We start from the raw sequence: 25,761 nt of genomic DNA, 5'->3' as shown, positions 1-25,761 counted from the left end.
GGTGATCAGCCAAGAAAAAGTTATACGCTGGACTTTCTATCTTCTTTCGTTTCCTTTCTTTCTTGGCAATTCAAAAGAAGAAAAAAAGCTTCACAATAATACTGGTCTGGTATCTCCGAAATACGTTGCATCTCCTTATGGCATTTTATACAAGCCAGTGCAAAACTGCGAAGTCGACAGAAATTTATCTTTACCATCGAAAATTGCGCGCGTTTTTCTTTCGCAGACACCAGTTTTCACCGAGAACTATGTAGCCAGTCAACTGGAGGAGAATTTCAGCCACGCGAATAAGTTCCTGCCCGAGCGCTGGTTGAAGAACGAGGAACAGTGCGACGACTGGGTTCTGCATCCGTACGCCTCCCTGCCTTTCAGCTTTGGTCCGCGTATGTGTCTTGGCCGGAGGATGGCTGAACTAGAAGTATGGATACTACTTGTCAAGGTGAGCGGCTAATAATCGTGCCTATCGTGCCTAATGCACGAAGGTGCGTGCGGCGCTATGAATGAGAATTGCCTAGTCGTTGGAGTGCAACGGCATTTGAGAGAGGAGATATCTATTGTGGGTATAAAAGCCGTGGTTGGAAGTTGCTTATCTAATGCTAAAAATGAATACTCTCGCTTTCCGCTAGCCTCGCGCCGTGGAAATGCAAACGTCTCCGTTTCTTCCACGCATTAGCGATTTATGTAACACGATTTCACTCCCTTTTGCACATCGTTTCGAACGCATATGTCTTGTCGGTTATTCTCTGATGAAGACTGATCTGCCGCGAAGAAAAAAAAAAGAGGGAAGTATTATAATCATGCGTTGGAACAGAGACCACTCGCAGCGTTCAGAATCAATGCGCGGGATGCGATGGCAACATGGATTGCCAAAAGCGTTTCAGAAATGCAATAAACGTTTTTTTTTTCTTTGTTTTTTTTTAACGTTATACTCTTTACTTCTCTAGTAAACATACGACCAAATGCAAGCGAATAAAGCGAGAGAGCGGGTGAAACCACAGTGCATGGTGCTGCAGTGAATAAAGAGGCCGAGATCAAGGCTCACACGGCCGAATATAGAAATCCAAATGCTTCTAGACGCTTTTAAATACATTGCTTCACGTCTTCATTGGCCCTGCTTGAGAGAGTGTGCAAAGGGGTCTTTGTGTTTTGTTGGTTGCACTCAGTAACGATCTCTTCATTTGTAGTGCCATTTCTATTAAACAGAAATAGCTCGTGAGATGTCTTGCAGTGGGGATCGAAAAGGAGGCTCCGCAGTATCAGTCTGCCGTCCCTATCACGTTCATGGGTGTCGAAGCAGTACACACTACAAACTTCGTAGTGCAACTCGCTTTTTCGCGATGAGGCATCGCTCGCATCGATGTGTTTCGGCTTTGGCTGTTTGTCTTACTCTTTAGAGCGACAGCCTTACTACGTGCGGTAAAAACACGGGGACTGTTGCGATATCTTCGGATCACCTTGAAGCAGAGCCAAGGTAGCCTGCCTATAGCCACAAGGACTGCTTAGGATAATGTGCTAGGGTGAACAGCTGTACGACCACATGACTAACCATATATAACCACATGACTAATTGGTTCCTCTACGAACGATCGCCGTAATTAACTGCATTATTAAATATCTGTTATTAAAAGTTTCTTTTTAATGTACACCTTTAAGTCATGTATCCTTGGACAGCTTACGTTGTTAAAATTGCATTCGAATAATTGTAGTTTTTAATAATTATCTTGTTATTTCTGAGTAAAAATTAAACTTTACGCTACAGCCCGAAGATACAGATATAATGTTGGATAGCTTATGCCGCGTATATTTCCACTGGGATAACAGCAGGCCTTAATTAATTACCGTAACTAGATAACGGTGAATAAATATTGCACTTTATGCTGCAGCATCAACTCGCATACTCTTGGATAGCTTATATCGAGTGCGATTCGACTACACTGATTGGAAGTCTTAATTTTTACCGGTATTAACTGATTTTAAATTTGAAATTTAAGCAAAAACGTGAAGCTGTGTATTGTTGAAAAGGTTTTTACAAGTAGAATACCAATGAAGAAATATTGTTGTAAATCTATCGCTCGATCTTACTTGTAACCAAGGTTAAACCTCCATTATTGTTCTGTTAGGCATTATTATTTTCCCTGAACAGCAGTTTCATTAATTGACTTCATTCAAAGGATGCGTCGCTTTCGACTTGACCGGATGGAATAATAAACAGTTTATTACAGAGCGACGGAAAGAGAGAAAAAGAATATTGTTTTCAAAATGTAGAAAAAATCTTAACTATAGTGAGCAAAGAATCCTTGCACGCTAATCTGTACTAGTAAAAATGTTTACAAAAGAAAGGCGGTAGAATACAGAGAAAAATAGTAATGAAAATCCCAAAGGTGTGTCTCGCACTCCTAGATGTGGTTAACGCAGTTCCCGGCCGCTGAGCGCCCCTTCTGCCCTATGGCGCGGACCATATATTTCTCACGCATCGCGCTGATGAAGATGGCATTTGCGAAAATGTAGAAACTGGTATAGATATTGCTTACGGTAGCCTACAAACCTCTGAATAAGTAAAGAGCATAAGAGCAATAATAATAATCCGTAAGTCAACTCCGTAATTTTATTTAATAGATTGCTAGTTAACATCCCGTGCTGTATTCTGATGCACAAACCCCTTAACAACGCTATGCTGAAAAGTGCATTCTTATAACTCAGAAATCTTATTTTTAAAAATTAAAGACATTGTTAGGTGAAAGACATTGTATATCCGTGTTGTGAAGCTAAACCTCTACCTTTTTTTTTTTTTTTTGCCAGTAATATCAGGCCTTGTTAGCTAACGGCTTCCGCTCACTGCAAAGTAACGTGTCTTTTCTTTTTTTTTTGCCTGCTCCTCTTACGTCTATATTTTCATGTGCAGCTACTGGTCAAGTACAAGATAGAGTACCATTATGAAGATATCGGGTTCGTCGGGAAACTGGCCAACGCTCCGGACAAGCCAGCCAGGTTCCGATTTATTGAATTGAAGCGTTAGGTATGTACAATCAGGCACCTCAAACCTCTTAGGACTTTGTATCACAAGCAGCGTTCTGTTAGTTCGCTGTTCCTTTTTTTCTGGAGCTTGGACCCCAGACAACCCACAACATCGGATGCTGCCGCTGTTTTTATCACGTGAATCCAACGTGGCAGCAGGTTACTGTGGCAACGAGGGTAGTTGCCCAGCATTAAAAAAAAAAGTGTTAGCAATATTAGAATGACACTAAAATGTTTTCTTACGTCCAAAAACAATAAAGATACGTTTTTGTTGTTTTGCCTCGAAGGACGTCTTCATTGTGCTATACCAGGGGCTTTCTCTGGGCCAGAATGCTATAGTGTTTGCATCTTTCTAGACATAATTGCACGAAAGCCTGATAATATAAACCTAATTGATTTTATTTTATATTACCAGGGTTTTCATGGCCACGGTGAAGAAAATATTTAATTTTATGCTCCTCGCCTCCGTTACAGACTCAATGTCTCGATATTCTTCAGTATGCTTTCAAGGAATGCTGGCGCCAAATTTAAAAAAGTGATAACTACTGCGATGCATGCGAGTCGTACTGAAATAGAAACCACTAGACGGGCGAACTACCATTCGGGTGGAGCTAAGTGTACAAAAGGTCTCAGCTAGCCATCAGTGCATTCACTACCATTACTCGCATCTACAGTAACATGGAGTAAGGTGATAAGCGACCATGCAATGAGCGTCATTAGAACACTATTACGCATTTAGTAACGCAATCACAGATCTGCGAATGTGAAGACGTTTTCCAGTAACTGCTCCGACCTGCTGTGGGAGAGGCTAAAAGGATACAGAAAAGAACTGTTTCGCGTTCAAAATCCAGCCAAACCTAGTTTAGGGGTCACTTGCGCTTTGTGCACCAATAAATCGTCGAAAGATGGTGTAAACTTTCAGAGTACTAACAATTTACAAAGGATAATTAAAGCATCAATTTCTCTGGGTTTTTCCATTTTTATTGCGTTACTTCAGAGTTACAATACAGCAGCTATTAACCGCCTAGCACCTGTCATTCATAGTGAAACGCTTACCTCGTGAAACGGCCTGATCACTAGCAGACGTGGTGGACTTTTCCGGAAGCTAAGTGTAAAGTGCATATTCATCGTTGGCAGTGGGAAAAGCATCGAGAAAGGATGCAAGCGACCATGCACCTGCACAGGCGGTCGAATGTACCTGCACAATTCTCGTCGTCTTTCCGTCTCTAAACGCAAAAGTAATCTTCATGCCAGCACCTTCATGAGGCTGAATTCGTAATTCCTATTGCTGAAGTACAGCAACATTAGGCTAAAATTATATAATATTATTTTACTCTGAGGACAGAGCATTCAAAGTTCCTTCATACTTGGTTCAAATTGAATCTTTTTGAAGCGAATGTTGACGGGATCCTTAGGGACATTGATGAATCGTCCGTGAAAGTCGATCTCTTCTTTGTCACATTGAAGCTCGTACTTCATAAGTATCTGTAAGACGTAAACAAAACGGGATCGCAATGTTAGCCGCAGGTTTCGAAGACAAAATCCATGGAAGCCATGTGATTCATTCTTTGAAAACATTTTCTTCTCTTCCATAAGCCATTAGTGCAGAGACAAGTGTCCTTGTGTATTGCCCTTGCTGTTCTTAAAAAGGGTCTTAACCAAACAGTGGGGTTATGTAGGGTCAATTGTATTTGCAATCGCGTCAATGTGCACACAACTGAGGCCAGTCCTCTTTTTTAAAAACTATCATTTAATACACATAAGTGGACATTTAGCTTGAATATGTTTACTTAAACGGACATTGAGTGTACACTTCCCCCGTTATTGGCCGCAAAAAAACTTTCGCTCTTTTTGGCTGTATCTAAATTGCTAAAAGCACAAGACGCATGTGTTGACGAGGAAATTGTTTTTAAAGTGTGTGTTTTAAAAAGTGTGTCTGAAAGGTGATTAAAAAAGTGTTAATAAATCTCTTTTGCAGTTCAGCAAATCATACGCAGCGTGTATAAGTCCTTAGAAATGAAGCGATAATTTGCAAGGTATATTTTAAAATATCCTGCATTGTGCTGTATTATGGACTCCAGCTGTGGGCATCATAAGGCCTGCGTCACATCACCAAGAAGGGGCGCTTATCGACTGATCAAAGAGCGCCGCAGAGATGGCAAGCTTCACGTCCAATAGGAGAGCGAAGCGCTTAAAACTGCCTTTCCCTTCCGCTATTGCCGTGGCGTAAAGCTAGCGTCAAACGGGAAAAGTACACAACCAAGCCGGATAGTTAATGACGTATTCACGGGCGGAGTACAGTCCTTGCCTGTTCTTATTGCTTTACTCCTGGCTTTGCTTGCCTTGGGGCCCACCCTTTCTGTGCCCAATTATGAATCTTTCAGCGTTGTATAAATACTTACATTTTAACAACGGCTGAATGCTGGAGGGAACAATACTGGCGAATATGAACATTCCCTCACCGATGGCACACCATATAAGGCCAAGTGACTATCGGCTACGAAGAAGTTTTTGTACCAATTAGATGTCTTTCAAAAACCTCCGATCACGATCAAATTCAATTTTTTTTTTATATAGACTCGTCAAAAACTGGTTATTCGTACAGCGTATTGCATGGCTTGCTGCAATAGCATGAATTTGCTAGCCGTTTTCTCCTTCATGGCTGAAGGGTGGAATATCTTCATTAAACGGGCACTGATGACGACATAAAGTTGATCTTTATCTCTAGACTAGAGGATAATAAACAAACAATGATCATGGTAAATAGAACTTTTTCAAGATAGAAAAGGTTAAAAAAACAACGAAGCATAGGTGTCGCCATCATCAACTGATTACGCAACTAGAATACCTTCGTCGACACCGAAATTGGGGCTCCGATCTGAGAAGTAAAGCTATGCAACTTCTCGGTTTAGTATATACTCCTGAGACTCGGAATGCATGTGGGTGCGCAAATTTTTCCTGAACTTTCACAATGTATAGGTAGGGGTATGAAGGTGAAAGGTAGTAAACAAGGTGTCAATAGTTTTGATGGTTTCAGCTCAGCATGATGTTCACTACATTCGACGCAGGTGTGCTACCCACGCGAGTTATTGTTAGACTTCGCGTTTATAATGACTTATCGGAGATGTTGCGCTCAAACTTATGTGAAAGACGATTTTATTAGTCTGATAGTAAAGTAGCGAATAAAGGACATAAATAGAGCATTGCTCTGCTGGACATGTTCACTTGCTGTAAATACTTTCAAAACATTTTCTGTCCTTTGTGGTGTAGAAGAAGAGGCGGCAGTTGGCGAAAAAAAAAAAACACATTGGTTTCATTTCGCAGCCCTGTAGTCTGCAAGGAGCAGCATTGGAAGTATCTACCAGCCTTCGACGTGGTCAGTGTTCTGAGGTGTTCTCCTGCAGGTAGTCAAGCCTACTCCGATACCATTCGATTTGACTCTTCATTTCATTCGGCTTCCTTCCTTTAGCCGTGAGGGCCTCAGCAACATATCCCTGGAATTCTATTGATATATTTGACTATTTCTTTTTGCACTGACTTTGTCACCAGTGCCAAAATGTCTCGCGTGCGCAGGTCTGGGGGGTCCTTGGGGTTGCTGAGGCAAATTTCGAAGAGGTGAAAGGTGGATCTAATTTTCCACTTGTGGCATCACAAGAGGCGCAAGAGCCGCGATTTCGTCCATAAGCCGCAAAATGCCAAGAGTACTCATTTGATGTTCATAACATGATCATCGCAAAAGCATGGTCAAGATAAAATAACGGACACAAGGAACTAAAGAACGCGAAGAAAAGTGTTAAGTGCGCGAAAATTTAAAATTTCGTACTCTGCGCGATTGCTGGTGTATAACTTCAACATGAAATCAAAGATATGTCCTGAAAGTTAGTGGAAAATGTGAAACATTTTTGTATTCGGCAGGTGCCGTGAAACGGCACTTCGGTGAATGCCGCTATTCAAAACAATTTTGGCGGGAATTTCAAAGATGAATTTTCTTATATGTTCGATAGCTGGCGCCAGTAGGTGTTCTTACATCGGGCAGAGTGGGCTTGCAGGGTAAACGCCTTGCCATAGATTCATAACAGTGCTTTGTCATTATTTAATGTCTAATATATTTGACAAAGTCCCTGTGCTGGGGTCTCAGGAGGATAGACGCAAATAGTCTTTTCTTTCTGGGAACGCTACAAGCGTTTATCTAATCGTAGGAAAAGGTCATAAATTCAACTTTTTGAGCCCCCAAAGTGTCTTTGCTGTCTAAAAAGCGTTTAGGCACGTAAAGAGGGTCTGAAAAGGTTTTAATGGGGAGGCTACTAAATGGGCTACTCTTCAGCGAACCTTAAAGTTATGAAATCGTTGCAGGAAGCTGCCATAAATGAAACGCTAGATAGACAGGAATTACATTCTGATTTATGCATTGCACTACCTTGGCAACAAGAAGAACGATTTGGAGCTCTGCCATTCTGCGACCAAGGCACATCCGTGGTCCAATGCTGAACGGCAGTGAAGCATACATGTCGTGATGAAAAGTTGATTGGTCAACTCTTAGCCAACGCTCAGGCATGAATATCTCTGGACTTCCAAAATTTTCTTCAATGCGGCCTGCAACGTACATATCTACAAGCACTGGCACCTGCGGGAAGAGAAGACAAAGTTCTAACATCAAGAAAAAGAAGGATATTCTTATGTTCGGCTCTTTGATACGATCACGTGCTGCTTTACTATCAGCACTGTGATTACTATAAGTTAAAACGCTTGGGTTTACGGGTGCAGTTCTGGAGATAGCCTGCATTCCAGAGCATATAAAAGAGAAGAAATAGTCTGGACGAACCCCAGCCGGAACCACGTGACCTGACATCGCAACGTCGTGGTCTATTTTTCTGTAGATACCGGGCACGCGTGGGTTTAATCTGAAAAAAAAAATGAAATAAAATTATCGAAGGCAGGCACCTGACAGGAGGATGAAATCCATACGATAAGCAAATATACCACAAAAATTTCTTGTCTCCGTTCTAATCACAGCCATCTACTTTTATGCACCATGTTGTCGCGCACATCGATGAGTATCGGAAACATAATGAGCGCAGTTGAAATACGGCAGTATCTAGCAGTTAGAATACGGGTCATGGTGAAAAATTGTGGTCGAAATTAGAAACGTTTTTCTTGAATGATGGACCGCTTACCTTAGGCTTTCCTTAAGGCAGGCTTTGAGGTAGGGCAGCTTGTCGGGCTGGTGTTGTTCTACCAAACCTGGCGCATTCCCAAGCAGAGCCAACGCTTCGTGGCGGGCTTTCTTCTGTGCCTTTTGATTTCTTGCCAGATGAAAGAGCAAGTAGGTCGCCGCCCCGGAAGTCTGGAACACAATGATTATTCGCCAGCTGAAGATATTTCTTCAGCTCGTGGCTTTATGATTAGCTTATAAAGCCACCATCTAGACATTTAGTTTCACTCTAGCTTGCGAATCCCAATCGCTTGCTTTTAGGTACTTACTGTGTCTACGCCACCGAGAATAAAATCACTGGTGAACGTGAGGACTTCTTCAAATGTCAACCGCTTATCCTCTAAGAGGTGTTGCAGTAGAGTTGGCTCAGAGATGGAACCTTCGTGCTCTATGCGGCGAACTGCTTTTTGAATATGTCGATAAATGCGCCTGCGGGAAAATGCAAAGATCAACTGCGCCGTCTGGGTAGCAGTGCCTCATATTTTCATTTTAAGTGCACATAACACGTTACACAAGTGACTAAACCCAACACCAGCAAAATGCTCCACACAGATATTGAATCCTTCACCCGAAATAACAAAGCAGGTTGCCTCAAGTAATATGGGCTGACAAATTGGCAAGATAATTTGGACCAATTCAACCAGTATCTCTAGCCTAGAATTGTGGCTCTAAAAGTGCAAAAAAAGGCATCGAAAACATTTTTTTAAAACGCTCTTGAGTGCGAAAATTTGTTAAATATGCTATCGAATAACATACATTATTAAACTCCGAAGTTCTGAAATTTAAATTATATTTGGTAAAAGGGGCAAAAATACATGTAGCTATGAGCAGTAACATTTACGAACGCCAAGCAAATGAAGGTAGGCAAAAGCGCAGAGATAAAAAAAAAAGCGTAGGCACACCAGGAAGAATAAGAACCATCACAGACAAGCCTATCGTTGATCTGCGAATACAATCGGTGTGCATACATATTTCCATTACCATGTCTCTCGTGCACACTGAATGGGTGCGAATTTGGGGGCGTTATCACAGAATAAGGAACACTAAATTATGGCCGAATGAGATCGATAGTGTAGCACCAATTATTCGTTCAGCGGTACAAGGTCATATAGCAGGGTTTCAATTCGCGTCATTCGTAAGAGGCGCTAGCAGTTAGCACTCCATTTACCCTATCGGGATGTCATATAGCGAACACCACTGCACCTTTGTACCTAGCAGATAGCTAACGACGCATTATCCCAGGCCGATGACCGCGTTGCGCGCAATCGATGCTCCTACTACGAAAGCGTGCAAATAAGTATATAGATATCCCAGTCGAAAAAAAACTACAGAAAATGTTTTATTGTTACAATGGAATTTTTATTTTTTTTTTTTTGACAGGAAACTTGTTGTGAAAAAAGAGATTTCTATAGCTTCAAAAATACTGTACTTCACAAATACAGGCAAAAAAAAAAAAAAAAAACTACTACAGAGGAAAAAAACTACAGAACTACATAACAGTAATATAGAACTACAGAAAACTGTGACGTTTAGGACAAACTACAGAGCATTTTGTTTTATGTTTGACACGGTTCTGTAGATATTTTTTCGGTTGGGTACAACATTTAGAATAATAATATTATGTGTCTTATAGAAAGGGCACTGCCTTGCAGATAATCGTTAGAAGGGAGCTAGCCTGAAAATCAGAGCTGAGCCAAGAACGTCCTAAGAAGTTTACAGCAACAATGATTTTGTCGACTGAGTGTAGTCCTTCATTTTGGTCACATTAGTAAAGATTGCTTCTTCGACAACTGATCTTCTCGGCTGATTGGCCTTCTTCAATACGTTTTACTGATAATTCATTTACAGAATAGCAATATATCGTCAACTAGTACACGAAAGGGCGCAACTGAAACAATTTTTTCCTCCTTGTATGTCTGCTGTTACCAAGCGCCTGATTCCGATCACTACGCCTTAAATATTATACATATTACGGTGAATGACAAACAAACAAAATGATTTCATATTGATGAAATATGTCACTTTGCTTTACGAGAAAAAAACATCACAACCATGAACAAAACAAATAAGAGAAGCACTGCTTGGAAATTACCCCCACGGAAGTTACCAAACGTAACCGAATATTTAGCTATAAGCCTAATAGCTTTAGGCGCGGAACTTAAAGCAAAAGCAAAAGAGTCGTGGCTGCGAGAACATGGTAAAGCGAAAGCACTAGTAATCGGGAAAAGCACAAAAAAAGTAAACATGAGGCTGAAAACCCAAATTTAAAGGCTGAAAAAAAAAAAAAAAAAACATTCCTTGGCGTTCTATTGCTATAACTTCAAACATATGCCACATATGCAAACCTCGCGGCCCGGACCTTTTGAAGGGTAGTTTGTAGCAATTCATCGCGTGTCTTTTTCTTGCTCTCTGCTTCCCTTCAAGCAGTTTCTTGGCTGTCAGCAGACGCTAAATATAATTAAAACTTTTTGACGTCAGTGAGCAAAAGATCTCCTTTTATATAAAATTTAACAGCACAAATCTAACGATTTGATTGAGCTAGGGAAAATACTCACACTGTGAAGTCGTCCATGGCTTCTTCGAAACGGTGCCAAGTGGGTGTGCGAAAGTACTTGAAGTATGGAAAGCGGTATCCAAACTTTTGCATGCAATCGAAGATTGTTCTTACGTCTTGCAAGATGGCAGCGCCATCTGACGCAGGATCAACCGGGTTCCGCAAGCACCCGAGTTTCACATCGACCGACGCTAGGCATATGCCTGCACGAGGAAACAGTACGTCAGGTTAAAGTACTCCATATCAAGATTTTTAGATATGGCAAAGTGCATCGTTTGACGTCAGACTCTCCTGCAGTATCGATTGTTAAAAAAATCAACAGTGTCCCAAAGAACGACGCTTCGTTTTGGCAATAGTTCTGAAACATTGTGTCCGATGTTACCTAAAATGAAAAGTGCCAATGTTTTTTCGGTCTCACGGCCTCGACACAGTGAATCTCATAAGGAACGACATAAATGGCGATCCCTCGGAGTGATGCGGGAAGATAGAAAAAAGAGGTACGATTGCGATAAAGTTCTAATGCCTTCTTCCCTTGAGGTGAGAGGGAAAATTCAGTTCGTTTTGTTTGCATGGTTTATCTGGAAGTGATGCGTCCTTTAATACAAGCTGTTTAAAGACCCTGAAAGAATTTTTTGAATTCACGCAGAACATTGCACTGGAATAAGATGTTCATAAACCTAGGAATGCCCTGAAAATTGACATTTTCATAATAATGGTGCTCTTGAATCAATGAAAAGAATCTCCCTGGCGAAGCAGATGCGGTAATCGGCTTAACGTATGGACAATATTAAAGCGAACCCACTCTGGTCATGCGATTATTTTTCACTGTATATTATATTATTGCGTAAGCAATATATTCTACGCCAGGTTTCAGCCCGTGGCATAAACCCGGCCGGTAGACACGTTTGACCTTTAGAGCGACCGCAGATCGGACCCCTCTTCGAGCCGTCGGGTTAGTCCGGTCGGTAGCCACGCCACGCCACAGAAGAAGTAGAAGAAGTAGTAGAAGAAGAAGAAGCTACGTCGGCTTTGCTTACGCAACCTACCAGGTTTAACTAAAGCTAAACCCTAGCCAATTTTATTAAATGTGACTAGAAACTTTTTTTTTCTGAATATCATTCTTGGTTGTTAACGTAATATGAAAATCATTCTTTTATCTAGCATATAAAAATTGAAATTCAACACTTTGCGCGAACTGGTTATTCTCTTTCATATGGAAGGACCTGCAATTACACATCTGAGGATATTCCGGCTGCTACCCATGAAGCCTCGCTTTCACGCACAGAGGCATTAGCCTTATGCAACGTTCGTGATACCTACAGTTCGTACCTCTGAATTTTGATTTTCGAAAAATTGGCGGGCATGCTGTGTGCTGACTTAAAAATTGATTTCAGCTTTGTTTTTCAGTGAATATTACTCTTGCGGGTGGTTGAGTACTGTATTTTGGTGATACAAGGAGCATTATTGCGCTGTCAAAACTCCAGTACAGCTGATTCTGAATTTCATAGCCAGCGCAAGCTGTCAATATATTGGAATCAAAGCCAGCATTTCAGTACATTAAGCTGTAGTTATAGATGAAAGCGTTTTTAAACGCTGATGAGAAACGAATTGAAAGCATGTCCAATGATAGATCAGTAAAAAAACATACAAGAGGATTCTTGCTGTTAAAAACTTATTTGTTGTTATATCGCGAGTGGTTGAAGTAAATTAAGGTCGAGGGCAGCGCATCCAGTGCTTTATGAACAACGCAGCTAGGAACTGCTGTAGCGGCGTCGCGTTATCAATGGCTTTGCGTCCTTGCGCGTGCGACTGAAGCCTTAAGCACAGACACTGCACAGCCGTATAAACATAGTAAACAAACAGCGGTTCGCTACGAGACGGCGAGGAAGTACAGCGTCTATGTCTATCGAGACGTGTAGGGTTCACACTTAGGTTTGACGGGCCGCTGAAAATTTCCTGATATAGATCGTGCATCACTGCCGCCGCCGCACTGTTGTTATCCAAACTGTACGGTCTATGCGGTGGGCCCATATTTCGCAAATTCAGGAATTTTCATATGACTAAGCAATGCTGCGATGTATACACTCGGCTCAAAAAGCACTGAAAATAAAGGAAAGGGAGGGAGGGCAAACTACCATAGTTTCTTCCACGTGCCTGTCAGATTTTTGAAAGAAACATGCAGCTTATTCGTGACACAAGTATGAAATACGTAGAGAAAACACGCAGTTTTATCCATGTATATTTAGAACTTTAGCGCAACAACCGAATGTCGTCGATGCGATGTGAGAGCCATTTTGTTGAATTGCCATGGTTGCCCCAATAGACGCGCCACGAAATTGGAGTAATAAGAGTGGAGCCTATGGTGTAATGGCTGCTCGCTACCTATAATTTTTTGGCTTCTGTATAACTCAGATATTGTTTCTAGCGACTTCATCCCAGTTCTTTTTTGTGCTTTGTTGCTCACTTGGCCTCCACAGCTGATCCTTCTAACTATTATTCTATCCCTGATTAAGGCGCGCGCCACTGTTTATGCCACAACAAGAATGCCGATGGACGCTAACGCAGGTTGTCAGCGGTAGACAGATGTAAAGTTGTCTTGCAGTGAAAGCAAGGAACTTCTTATAGACCAATACCATGTTTACAAACAACGGGGGCACTCGCGAGCGCCGCAGCAGATAAGGGGTGAAATTTATGCTTAGCTCTCTAAGAAATACATGGAATCGAATGTTTTCAAAGCTGGTTTCTGATTTCACAGGACACCTATGATGCCTTCTCTAATAAACACTATAAAACAGATTAAGAAATTTCGAAATGTCATTTCAAAGACAGAGTATTTTACCACCGTGGAACGCATTAGAGTACGAGTCGAGAGCTGTACTCATTGAAATACATGTTAGCAAAACTTGGCGCAAATTTTCCTCATTTCGCAAAGTAGCAATTGAGGCTTGCGATTATTAAATATTTGCATGTGCTTTGAAGAAAGTTGTGACAAAGTAGGCACGTAAGTCATGCGAGAGGCCAATCTATTTTTAAAAGGCCAATAACAATGACTGTTGCGAAGCCATGTATATCGCCGGTATGCTCGCTATCCACTGAGTGTTTCTCAAAATTGTGCAAGCTTCTCGTGTAGCCTGGTGCGCTGAAAAATAACCTCAATTTTCTTAAAATACCTCACTCAAAAAGCGCTTCTAAATCATCATGTCAAGGGAACAAAAGAGAACGGCCCGCAGTAGCAGAAGGCGACGGTGGCATTTCAGCGTCCGTGAACGCGACCTCATGAGCAAACGGGGGGTTTTAGTCGTCTGCTGCTGAGCGCAGTTAGTTTATTGTGCTGATTAAGACTGCCTCCAGCTTAAAGCTGGCCTCGATGCAGTGGCAGTATATAAGAGCGGATGTAGCCTGCGCGGCAGCATGTCGGCAACACGAGAAGCTGTCGCGATTTCGAGAAGCATCCAGCGGATAATGCGATTTCCAGGGGTGTAGCAGTCAACAATACACATTTATCGGGACATGTAAAAAATCTTCACTTCAAAATGACATAGCATGCGTCACATTTTTTCATCAGGACATTCGCCCACTTTTACCCATCGATCACATATATTGGTGCTATCCGCGACCGGTTCGATAAGGATTCATTGCATTTGTTTTCAGTGGTCGCGCCCCTGACGAGCACTCCCGCATGTTCCCCGGCGCTTATAAAGTATTTCGCCTCTGAAATGGGATCTCCTACTTTCGAAATTTGTTCTATGATGCTCATGGTTACGCTGAACCGAATGACATAGTGGACGCACTGTGAAAAAAAAAAATCTAAAAAAGAAAAATCGGTTGCATGTGTTCCTAAGGGAGCTAAGCCTTCTTCTCACTCCAGGTCACCAAACCTAGTGACAGCAGCACCAACGCATCTCTCACGTCGCAGATAGACGTTGATTTATACGCGTTAAGAGGCTCGCTTGTACTGCAGTATGAATGCCTCTAACACATAGTTTTATTTCGAGCTTAGCATTTCAAGTCACAATTTCGGCAGTAAAAAACATTGCAGCGCCTGCCACTTGCCAGCTTCGGTAATTACATGTGAACCCGATGGTGTAGTAAATACCGTGAAATCATTTTGTCCTCTGCCTGTCCTAGCTTTAAATTTATCCACTTCGGTACGTGTGAAGCCTTTTAATATAAGGAAGCTATCCTATGTGAACACTGATATCAAGATAAAATGTTACCTGATACAAAGTTTGCCCGATCTATGAGGAGCGACTTGCAATAACTGTCTGCGTATCATCTCAAAGCCACATTTGTTTAGCTGATAGCTTTTTTCTGGACAGCTTCAATAATCAGTCCTGTCATAAGTGTAGCAAAGTTCTCAGCAAATTAAAATTTTATAAAGCCATTATTTAATATTTTCTGGATCGCATGCAGAGAGCATTCACTGTTGGCTGCCGCATTGATTTTGTTACTTTATCATCTTACGAGCTGCAATGGTCGCTTTTACGACTACGTTTCTTTACATTTAATAAAGTTATTATAATACCTGTAAATCTAAGCTTCATGCTAATGGTTGCCGGATTTATAATACAATCGAAAGTTCTTCTCATGCCCTAAACCATCACTTAACACTTGATCAAACAATTGATTCAAAAGAATATTAGCAGCCTTCCTCTTCATGTACATTTTATTAGCCGAAGGTGTGGTTACATACGCTTACTGACCATTTCATCCTTAGCCAACTGACCATTGTACCCATTTCATTATCTATGGGTGCCTCGAGGCACCAGGGATCGAACCCCGAAGATCCTGCAGGCTTACAAGTGTGGTGAAACGAGTGGGGATATATCGGCGAATTCGCGCTCACTATTGCTAATATAGCAGTATTTCGTAAATATACTAGCAGAGTTCGTAATATCTCGAAACGAAGGCTGCCAAGCATCTTGCATTAGTTGGGTATTTTTCTTATATGCTTTTTTTATGCATTGCATCCCGTTTCCGTCCGCCAGTATGTGGAAAGAACCTTGAGCCTCTATAATATGCTGCCAAATACAAAATTATGTCATTGCTGAAGAAAGCGACTCCTACTAACTGTGCGTTACCTTTTTGATTATACACACTGGGAGATGTGCACTTTGCATAGGGCCGATAAAAACTGTAATATAATGTTGCCCGCCGTAGCTTATATTTTACTTGAAGTACTTCGTGCATTTGTACCCTAAGCAAAACATGTTCTAGTGGAAATAATTTTGCCGGTTAAGTGCTTCACCTCGTCTGTGCATGCTGCTTCTTTTCAATAGAATTTACTAGCACAATGTCCTTTCTGCAAGTATTTCCACTGTTTACAAACAGAAAAAGAAAATAGTAATGATGTTCTCCAACAATTTCCGAAGTAATGATGTTCTCCAACAATTTCCGATCCGAATGATGTAGTTATATTTACCTGATCATCTTTTTCAGCGTTAATTTTTGTTTTCACAATTCCAAACCATTCCGTAATACGACGGGCCCGTTATTGCAGTGCTCCTAGTACTGGACTGCCACAGAGGGACACAGGAGGGCGCTTGCAAACACTCACTTTCGAGAGCCCAGCGCTGAAGCATGCGGAAGCAGTCTTCGACTTCGCCATTTTCATCCATATTTTCGTCGATCAGATTGAGTGTGTCATCAACGATTTTGCTCACGGCCGGGACGTATGACATTGTAGTGCGAATTCGCAGTGTATGCGGCTGCGTAATGGACCGAATTTTGTGCCACTCTTTGCCTTGGCTGCAAGGGAGCAGAAAATAAAAAAAAAAAACATCAGTTGCATAAGAAAAAAATTGCTGCATTTCGGAGATGAGCAGCATGTGGTGCACAATAAATTTAGTTTATTATCAGATGCAATCTTATGACTCATCCTGACAAATATCAGTCTCTGAGAAAATGTGCTCTCAGACCATATTTTTTAGCAACGCTGTAACATACACGCCATTTTCTGCAGATTGGTATTGAGAAGCGGGATTCGTATCAGGGAAGAGAGACAAGGCTAGGTACCTGTTTCCATGCAGCCATTACGTGGGGCGGCTCCGACCCAAACAAGCACCTTTGAAAACAAAATAAAAGGCGACCAGAAAATACATTCCTTCTGGTCGAATATACATTGGTTTCTAGAAAATACAGTAAACTAAGCAATATTCCTATTTGTATCTTGTAGTTTACGCCCAGGCGTCGGCAGGGAGTAAAAAACTGATGCCTAGAATAAAATTTGGCCAGCACTGAAGCAGCCTTCACTGCGCGAATAAAATAAAGCAAGCGTGAAGCGCCGTACATTCCGAAAGAAAGAAGCAAGTCCCTGCAACTACGTGCGAAGAAAGCAGAATTTCGCGCGCAAATTGACGCCTTTTTAACTACGCGGAAATCCTGAAGCTCTGGAAGCACAGAATCGACCAAAACTTTGCCGAATTCGCGAATAATCCTCCGGCACTGATGAGCAGCGGGATGGTTCAAGGCGGAAGGGCGGTAGAGTGGTTACACTGTCGATTTTTTATATGAAACCACTCAACTCGAGGTTACTACCTCGCGCAACGTCTTATTTTGCTTGAAGAGAAGCTCTGACTTGTCAACCGTAATATAGCAACAGCCAGAAAGCAAGACTATGTATCTATACCCAGTGGGCTATGCAAAACAATTGCATAACATCTTTATGGAGCTTTATACATGGCTACTATGCACAGCAACTGCATAGAATCTTTGTAGGAAAGTGTTGCCAAGGCAACGGCTATTCCCGCAGTACGGCGCTGATGTGCAGTCATTAAAAACGATAAATTTTATTGCCGACAAATGCAAATATGTGTGGTTCCAGACGACTACGCAAAGCTAGGCGAGAAAAGAGCAAAACCTTTTCTACAGAACGTTCGCACGATACTAAAATTTTAGCATTCTCTGAATATTTTTTTCATTTGGGCGCGACTCGTCCTGGACATAATTGGCGAACAGAGGTGGCACATCTTTAAGAGGAAGATACCTAGCAGCTAGCGTATTGTACAGATCTGGATTTCGTCGTAGAAAAAGCTACCGATGAATTATACAATATGAATATAAATTATTGTTATATTTCTGTGATAATAGGCAAAAGTCTTTCTTGGCCGTTTACTCTGGAGGCCATGGTTGATTAGGGACAATGGCCAATGGTAAATATGTTAAAAAAGTACAGGTTTAAATTTACTATTTTTAAAACATATTGAGAAACAAAACACACACGGTACTATGCAAATCCTTCCCTTACCCTGCTACATAAAATGGAAGAATGATACCTTATTTATATCGAAGAGGCCTTGAGAAATTGGCTAACAATCTTTCACAACGTCCGCAAACTTTCTCGCAGCCTCAAATACATGGGCCCTCTTCGACACCCTTGCCACAGCAACAGAATTTATAGGCTACTCGCACTCTACTGCACCAAATCCTTTCCTAATGATAATTTGAGTGCAGATTTTGCTACAACTACAAAGTCAGGACGATTTGCTAATAAGCCGTGTGCCTTCTCCCTCTCCTTCCTCCTGAAAGCCCTATGCTAAGCAGCGGCCATGATAACAGTAATGTTCGCATTCTTAAAGATTTCGAACGCGAGCTCTGCTCTTCGCTTTTCAACCTCCAAAGTCATTCACATGCGCATTTGATCTTCAGCCTAGAGAAGCCATAATGGAGTGCTCCAGAAATTGTTACCATACGATGTTTTCAGCGTGCGTTGACCACGTGACTAGACAGAATTTAATTGCTTCGCCGGCGCTCGATTGCTTCGTCTCGCCGTGACTGTGGTACGTTCCGGTCCAAGTGCGTCAACGCATTGGCGCTGGCACCACGTAATCGTGTGAACCATACATAACAGATCTTACGTTCGGATAACTAGGTGCGACCGGGAGGAACCTCCACATTTTTCTGATACTAGTTGTAGGAAATAAATTAAGTTGCATGGCGTACAAAGAGACCCGATGTAAGGCACATGTTTGGCAAAGGCTGCCTATATCGATTTCATTTTTCTAGTTCTCTTGAGAGGCCACTTGAGAAGAGGGCAGCGATTGATTAGGACGACCTTTCATCGTTCCCGGAACGATAAGCTTGAGTAGAACCCATCTGTTGTAGATTCAAATAGCAATATGAAGTCAGAAGGACAAGGAAGATGAATATGTTTTGAACTGGGAGAAGGCGCGCAGAAGGGATTGGGCGCCATGTTGACATATCAACAGCCGAAGAGTAAACGCAGTACGAGGCGGCGGGGTATCTGCCCTATTTTTATATTTTTGGTTTCAAAACCCGGGATTGAACCAGGGCCCTTACACCGGTTACCAATGGTCAGCCATAAATACGAAGAATTCATCGCAGCTTGCTCTTTCCCACCACTTTCTCAAGTGATAGAGATATGAGCTTAAAATGGCGATGCAGTCTTCAGATACCATTGTACCGACTCCATCACACCGGGTATCTTTACTATGGCAGCAGTGAAGGCTGCTTATATTCCGCGCAACCAAATGTATTTAGCTACAACTTACAGGTTCAGAATGCCTGCGTTAGAGAAGTACTGCGGCCTGGACAGCCGGTAGAACTTGAAGGGCGTGGCTCCCAACCTGAACGGTTCCTTGCCCTCCTCCTGGTAGAGCGTACGAATGTCAGCGCCGCTGAACAGGTGTACCAGGGGGTAACGACCAGGAAGTGTCTCGACAAAGATAGGGCCGTACTTGTGATACAGCTCCATTGACACTTTGTGTCGCTCGTCCGGGTGACGGTTTCCTGAGAAAATCGACCCCTAAATCAATCCAATTTCCGTCATGCCGACACATCCCCAACTACGTGCTGCAATGCAATCTCACGAGCATGAGATGCAAATGAGTCGTCTTTAAACACGCAATTATTTTTAGAGAAAGCTCTTTTATCTTGACGCTGGCAGATAGTCGCTATCTCTAGAATACTCCATAGCGGCACAATCAGATTTTTTGTCTCCTTTACTAATGTATGATGCATTGCACCGCATTTATTGTTACACAATATCTCGCAAAGGAAGAAAAAAAACAAGAAGACACCACTAGTAGAGACTTTACAGCATTTACACGTAAACATATGTGGACGCACTGAGCACAGAAAACGCAATATCGATAGTACAGCAGAAAGAAATGTTCTTCCTTTGCATGAAAAAATCTTTCTGAAGCCATAGTTAGGCAGTAACCCACTGCTGCGAAGAAACATACGCCACACAGATCTGTACAATATAAAACGGGGGCTATATAACTTAAAATAGCTTCAATTCATATTGTATACAAATATTTCTGCCGATGAAACAGCTGATATGAAGTGATAATAAAGGCTGAATATACATTTGTGATTAGAGCGTCAGTGTGACTGAATAATTGAGTCATAATGGCCAAGGCATATGCGAAGAAATTCGCAGCTTAAATTTCTGTAGAGATCAAATTTCCACTCAATGGTGTTAAGGCTCACATTCAACGCGAACCAGGCGTCGTAGTGCTGGCGTTTCCTGAAAATCAGGATTAGCCGGGAGGGCAGTAACGTCATACGGAAGTGAAAGTAAAACTGAAAATTATGGGTTTATGGTTGTTTCTGAAACATAACTATGATGTGTAATAACGAAAAGTAAATTAATTGCGCCTTGAACATATATCGCATTCTGTTCATTTGGTTTATCTTGCCATTATATAAACTTAATTAATTGCTAAGAAATGTAAATCAAACTTGCGACCTTTCAGTCGCAAATCAGAAAAGCAACCCTAGGCAATCGAGGAACGTTGCTTCCCTTTTGTTAGAGGAAGGCATTGCTGGCTTTGTGGTAAATAGAAAAAGGAATAAAGAAAATATCAATGGAAATGGTGTCTATATATGCGAAGTGATGTGCAAAGAGGGCCGCATGTCCTTGAAGGAACACTAAGTGTGCACGGGCCAAAATTTCAAGCCCGGCTTGGGCCCCCGACCCGACCCGACAGACCCGAGCCCGACCCGGCCAGACTCTGAAAGGGACTGAGTCCGGCCTGGCCAAGCCCGGCGCTCAGATTTAAAGCCCGAAACCGGTCCGGTCCGTCATGCTATAATTGCAGTTGGAGCTATGATAAAGGGAAAAAAATAATTTCAGGATGATAAGGATAGGATAAGATAGGAAATACGTTAATTTCTCTAGAAAGTTCTTGTGCTAGTAGCAGAAGAGGTCAGTTTTCCTTCTCACAGGGTCGATGCCCCTATTCCAGGGCTCCGCTGAGCTTCGCTGCTCGCCGGGCGTGCTGGATCAGACCTAGTTGGCAATCCAGATCGCCGCAGGATGACAAGTTTTATCCAGAGTCTTGGAATGTTGAGTTCTCACGTTTTAAGTACAGGCACAGCGCGTACCTAGAATTAACTTATTGTGCAAAAACAACAAGTTATGCATTGAATTGGCGCTCATTTGCAGCGCTCCTGGATAACCTGACGGTAGCGCTGAAGTTTCGGTGCTACAACTTGTGGCTGGAATGATTAAAACGTTTTTTGATAGGAAATCAAGTTTTCGGTAAGAAGCTTGTTTGCGTCTCCAAAAGTACGCTAGCTCTGAACTTAAAGTTTAAGTGGTTGGTTTTTTGGTCAAGTACTCGGTGAGCTCGCCTGGCTCACCATGAGCCTTTCCCGTGAACCTTTCGCAACAAGAGAAATAAAAGGGAGCTCTTGCACCGCAGATTCTTTTAGCTGTGTCTCGCTTCAAAAGTGCCCATGTAGAGGTAGGAGTAAGCCACAACAGAGACGTTTGATAGGCGACAGCATGGCGCGAAACTTGGAACGAATACCTAAACATCAGCGCCGATATTACCAAAGCGGAGATGCGAAACTCGAAACTAAATAGCCCCCAAGCGGGCGCTCTGCTCGGTCACTGATGGCTACCAAATACCCGTTCGCGGCGAGCAGGCACGGAGGAAAGCGGGTCGACGCCGCGAAAGAACTCTGAAGTTCTTGCGCAGGGAAAATGCGAGAAAATGTTGTGCATTCTAGACACTTATCGCACTATGACCGTATTCCCGCTTTCGAAAAGGTTTCATGTGTTTGTAATCGTAGTGTCTAGCCCGTGGCCCGGCCCGCCCGAGACCAATATATCTTAGCCTCGGCCCAGCCCGAGCCCGAGGAGGAAGATTTCCGAGCGGCCGGCCCGAGCCCGTGCACAGCTCTAGAAGGAACCCAATAAAGCTATCACGTCATGTTCTTAAGGCGGATCTTAAGTGCCCCCCAAATTTTCCCTTGCCTGTTTTCTTGTTCAAAATAACGCGTTACACATTAGGACATTTAAACTGCCCGGTCGAATTCCACTTACCCCTAAACAATTTATAACTGGGTTTCTGCTTAACAGTCCATCAGTTTCTGTCCCAAAATCCGATCGATAGCTGTGGACAGCATCAATACTTCTTTAGTTCTGTTGAGACATGAGGAAACGACAAATATATTGATCACATGCAGATTTAATTCCCTACAGCGCTTAATCCAACAAGGTTGGATTACGCGCTGGACAGCAAAATATACACATAACAAATAAGTCGTAACCTTTCGTGTCTCGCGTCGATTTCAGTAAATAGATCGTAAGCAACATTCGAAGTCAAATCTGTAATTCGCGTGATCAAACCCGAACCAAAACAAAATGTCAGAAAAAATTCAAGATTAATTTATTCAGCCCTCATTTTTGAATATACCACACGGTAATCTAAGTTTCTTTGGGTCTTATGCAAGATAAACAAGAAAAAAGCATGCAGAATTGCATGCTTTTTTTCTTGTCTAAAGCCGTTAAATGATCAGGCATCGGTTCTGCATTAGCAATTTTAACGGGATTGGCGGGCGCATACATTTATTCATTATTACAGGTATGAGGTGCATATGGTACATAATTTATGGAGCTTGATATTCCTAGGCGACTGCAGACATGAGAGATATGCCGTATACGTAGTTAAGGCTCCGGAAATTTCGATTACCTGGGATTCTTGAACGTGATACCGATAACGCGACGCTGATAATAAACCTGAGAAGGGCTTTAATGTTTCTTCGAACTGAGTCCTCCACGTTGACATAAGCGCTGGAATGCTGCCACTTCTCAGCAGAAAGCCATGAAGCGTTTCACTCTGTTTTACTGGCATCAGGCAATCCAGGCTGTGAAACTTATTAGTTCTTCAGGATGATTAAACAATGAAAGCCCGCTTATGAGGCTCATTTTTACCTGCATGCATCTGACATGAATACATTCAAGCTTTTGTCCATCAGGACAGCCAAAAGCACTGAACGCGCATCAATCCTACCAACAGTATAGCTCTGAGACGTGGAAGGCGTCCATATGTTCTATATCAAAGGTACGCCCTACAGAACTTTGCCTGAGGAATCGAATACTAGGTGTTTTCTAAAACAACAGAGACGTGAGAACTGTCAAACGGCTTCATGTATGTTGAAGGCATGGAGTCAGAAAGACTTCAATGGCGGCGACATTGTTTTGATGTCGACATGCCGCAGCTTGCAAATATTTTGACAAATTCCGCATCTCAAGCTAATATTCAAGCTAATATTATATTAGCTAATATTCGCTAATATAAACATCACCGTTGTACGCTTAGCTCTTGATGAAGACTTTTTTTTTTGCATTTACTGTCACCTTACACCATCTTCTTCGCTTGAATTCTATCATGCACCTTTTATCACTCGAGTTCCAATTGAATGAAATCAACGCAGATGTTGGGAAAAGCATGCGCCCTTTCTTACGAGCAGCCAAACTTAGGTGCCCTAAATACGTTCGAACACAGGTATTTGACGTTCGACGAAGACAATTGAACGTAACAGCTAAAAGAAGGCTTTAGTTAGGTGCGAGCGACTGACCAGGTGGGCAACAAGTAAATCATGGACGTTTTATGCAGTTAACAAACGATGCGCTAGTATTTCTCACCCACGAAGACATTAAGTTATAATCGGATATTCCATCCTAAGAACGGTGATAACGCTTTTGAAAAAGCAATGTTGTGGTCGAAAAGTCACTTCTTTATATTGCCCACGGTACTTACCAAGCAGGCGTGAGTATATCCACGAACTGCCCAACACGGGTAAGGAGGGCACCCTGGGTATATCTCTGAAGGGCTTGATACTCGCTGGCAAACCACATGAAGACGTCACAGTTGCTGAACTTGTAGACACCCATCTTGCCTTGAGAGCCTTAAGGCGAGAGGCAAATATTTCCGCTTGACAGTTCATCGGGCCAGAAGCTCCCGTTGGTTCCAGAGAGCGCAAAACAGACCTTTTGTGTTTGCTTCGAATGCCTTTCAGATGTGAACAATGCAGACACACCGATAAATGCCGCACTCGTGAGGCCACACGTCATATATCGTACAAAAATCACTGACAGGTTAGACCTCGCAGAATATCAGATGTCGAACTGAGATACTATTTGACGCTGTTCAGAGTTTCTTTAGTTGCATGGCTTCGAAGAGACTAGGCTGGGCTCTGTGTTTCACAGCTGGTACATAGTCGGCTGGCACAGATAACATATTGCTTTCTATTATCGCTACGCACGTGCGTGTTTGTGCACAATGCACGGGTGCCACACATGCCTAAAGGATTGTTTCTAATGTTACGCTGTTTTCCACTACACACGCGGAAAAGTCGCCTTTCTGAACGAGTACCAGTGGGCTTGCGCGTGGCTATCAGTAATCGCTTTTGTTATGCATCTCTGCGGGCATATGAGCATAAATTAGTGTTTTATACCTACTGTCACTCAGCGAGAACATCTTCACAAAGCATTCTACAGGAACAGTGCGTTGAAAAGAAAAGACGGATAAAGTTTATTAGAGAATGTAGGCATATTGCATCTCGGCTTGCTCGGGAAACGATAAGCTTGTGGTAGCGGGATTTTCAGCTTGCTGCAAAATCAAGGCCTCACATTTGGAGCAAGAAGGTATCAGAAGATTCTTTGTTATATATTTTACCGCAAGATGAGCGTATTTCTTAAGTGACGATGCTCCTAACGGACTGCACTTTTTTTTTTATCTTGTGCGTCTTGATATTTCCGATACTCACATGGCGTGCTTCATTGTAACTGGTTTTATATTGAGAATGTAGTAACGACCAATATAGTAGTCCGGAAAAAGCGTCATCATAGGTTTGATTTCGACCTCCTAAGTGTGCAGTTCACAAACAGCCAGCAATGTCGTCATTAGTCAGTGCAGCAACATGAAACATTATCCATGCTACTAGCGTTACGTCGGTGGCCGAAATGATTGAAATAAACCATAATATTTCCTTTTTAAATCTTTAATAACCGCGCATCTGATTACGCAATGTGTAATTTGCCTTCTGAGAACACTATCACTACCAGTTTCGCTCTGATTGAGAACTGCATTTTGCTTAAAACGGGTACTAACTACGTTCGCTGTAGAGAGCACCTATTTACCATCTGCTTCATTGTGCTATAATTTTATTAGAAGTTGGATATTTTTAAATATCAGTATAATAAAGAAAACATTATTATATTCATAATTTAACTTTGTAAATGGCCATTATTTCTATCTTTGCATTTTCTTATGTTTCACTGCGTAATTACCGCGTCTGTGTTTCTGCTTTGTTATAATAACTGGATGGCTTTATGTGGCATATTTTCAGAAACACATACAAACATTTTGTTAAATTTTTCCAGTATTTTTGTTAGAAATAAAGCATATTTTTTGAAATCTGAAGCTACTGATAACTAAATTATTTAGGGCTGTTTTTACTAATTTATTGTCTCGCATTGATCAGTTTGAAACTACATAATTTACTTCTTTCATCACTTTATTTAAGAGGACTTACTGCAGTCGTAGACTTCGTGGACCTCTTTGTATTAAATGGTATTACCTTACAAATATTTTTTAGAGTACATTCTTATATGCATCTTTAACTACCTGGGTGTAGGCAAAACACGTCCACGCAAAAACCTATGTCCACGGAAAAAAACATCCCCGGAAGAAAATAGACCTGATGGAGCGGCCCCTAGGAA

At 42.0% G+C, this 25,761-nt stretch overlaps 2 protein-coding genes across 3 annotated transcripts in view; one reads left to right on the top strand and one right to left on the bottom strand.

The window, feature by feature from the left end:
* Positions 1-16,448, top strand: part of LOC146186312 (putative cytochrome P450 49a1) — a 42,411-nt gene extending 25,963 nt beyond the window's left edge. The window contains exons 8-10 of one of the 2 annotated variants that reach the window (XM_084605658.1): positions 227-439; positions 2,903-3,016; positions 16,282-16,448. In XM_084605658.1, coding sequence (XP_084461784.1) covers positions 227-439; positions 2,903-3,016 — 327 coding nt within the window. In that variant the 3' untranslated portion in view covers positions 16,282-16,448. Of the gene's footprint in view, positions 1-226; positions 440-2,902; positions 3,017-3,102; positions 3,257-16,281 lie in introns of those variants that run through there. The other variant, XM_084605657.1, reaches the window with a different exon arrangement.
* Positions 3,985-19,509, bottom strand: LOC146186311 (1,25-dihydroxyvitamin D(3) 24-hydroxylase, mitochondrial-like). The gene is made up of 8 exons (XM_084607116.1): positions 19,292-19,509; positions 16,339-16,529; positions 10,783-10,984; positions 8,497-8,656; positions 8,190-8,359; positions 7,838-7,916; positions 7,433-7,639; positions 3,985-4,500 (listed from the first exon to the last, which is right to left on the bottom strand). The coding sequence occupies exons 1-8, from the start codon at positions 19,492-19,494 to the stop codon at positions 4,366-4,368; spliced, it is 1,347 nt and encodes a 448-aa protein (XP_084463242.1). The 5' UTR covers positions 19,495-19,509; the 3' UTR covers positions 3,985-4,365.
* Positions 19,510-25,761: the final 6,252 nt, after the last annotated feature.

This window comes from Amblyomma maculatum, chromosome 6, assembly GCF_055883805.1.
Source record: "Amblyomma maculatum isolate TAMU_Amacu chromosome 6, ASM5588380v1, whole genome shotgun sequence".
In the NCBI taxonomy this organism is placed as follows: domain Eukaryota; kingdom Metazoa; phylum Arthropoda; class Arachnida; order Ixodida; family Ixodidae; genus Amblyomma; species Amblyomma maculatum.
The sequence above is the reverse complement of the archived record's forward strand: the minus strand, read 5'-3'. Positions and strand labels throughout refer to the sequence as shown.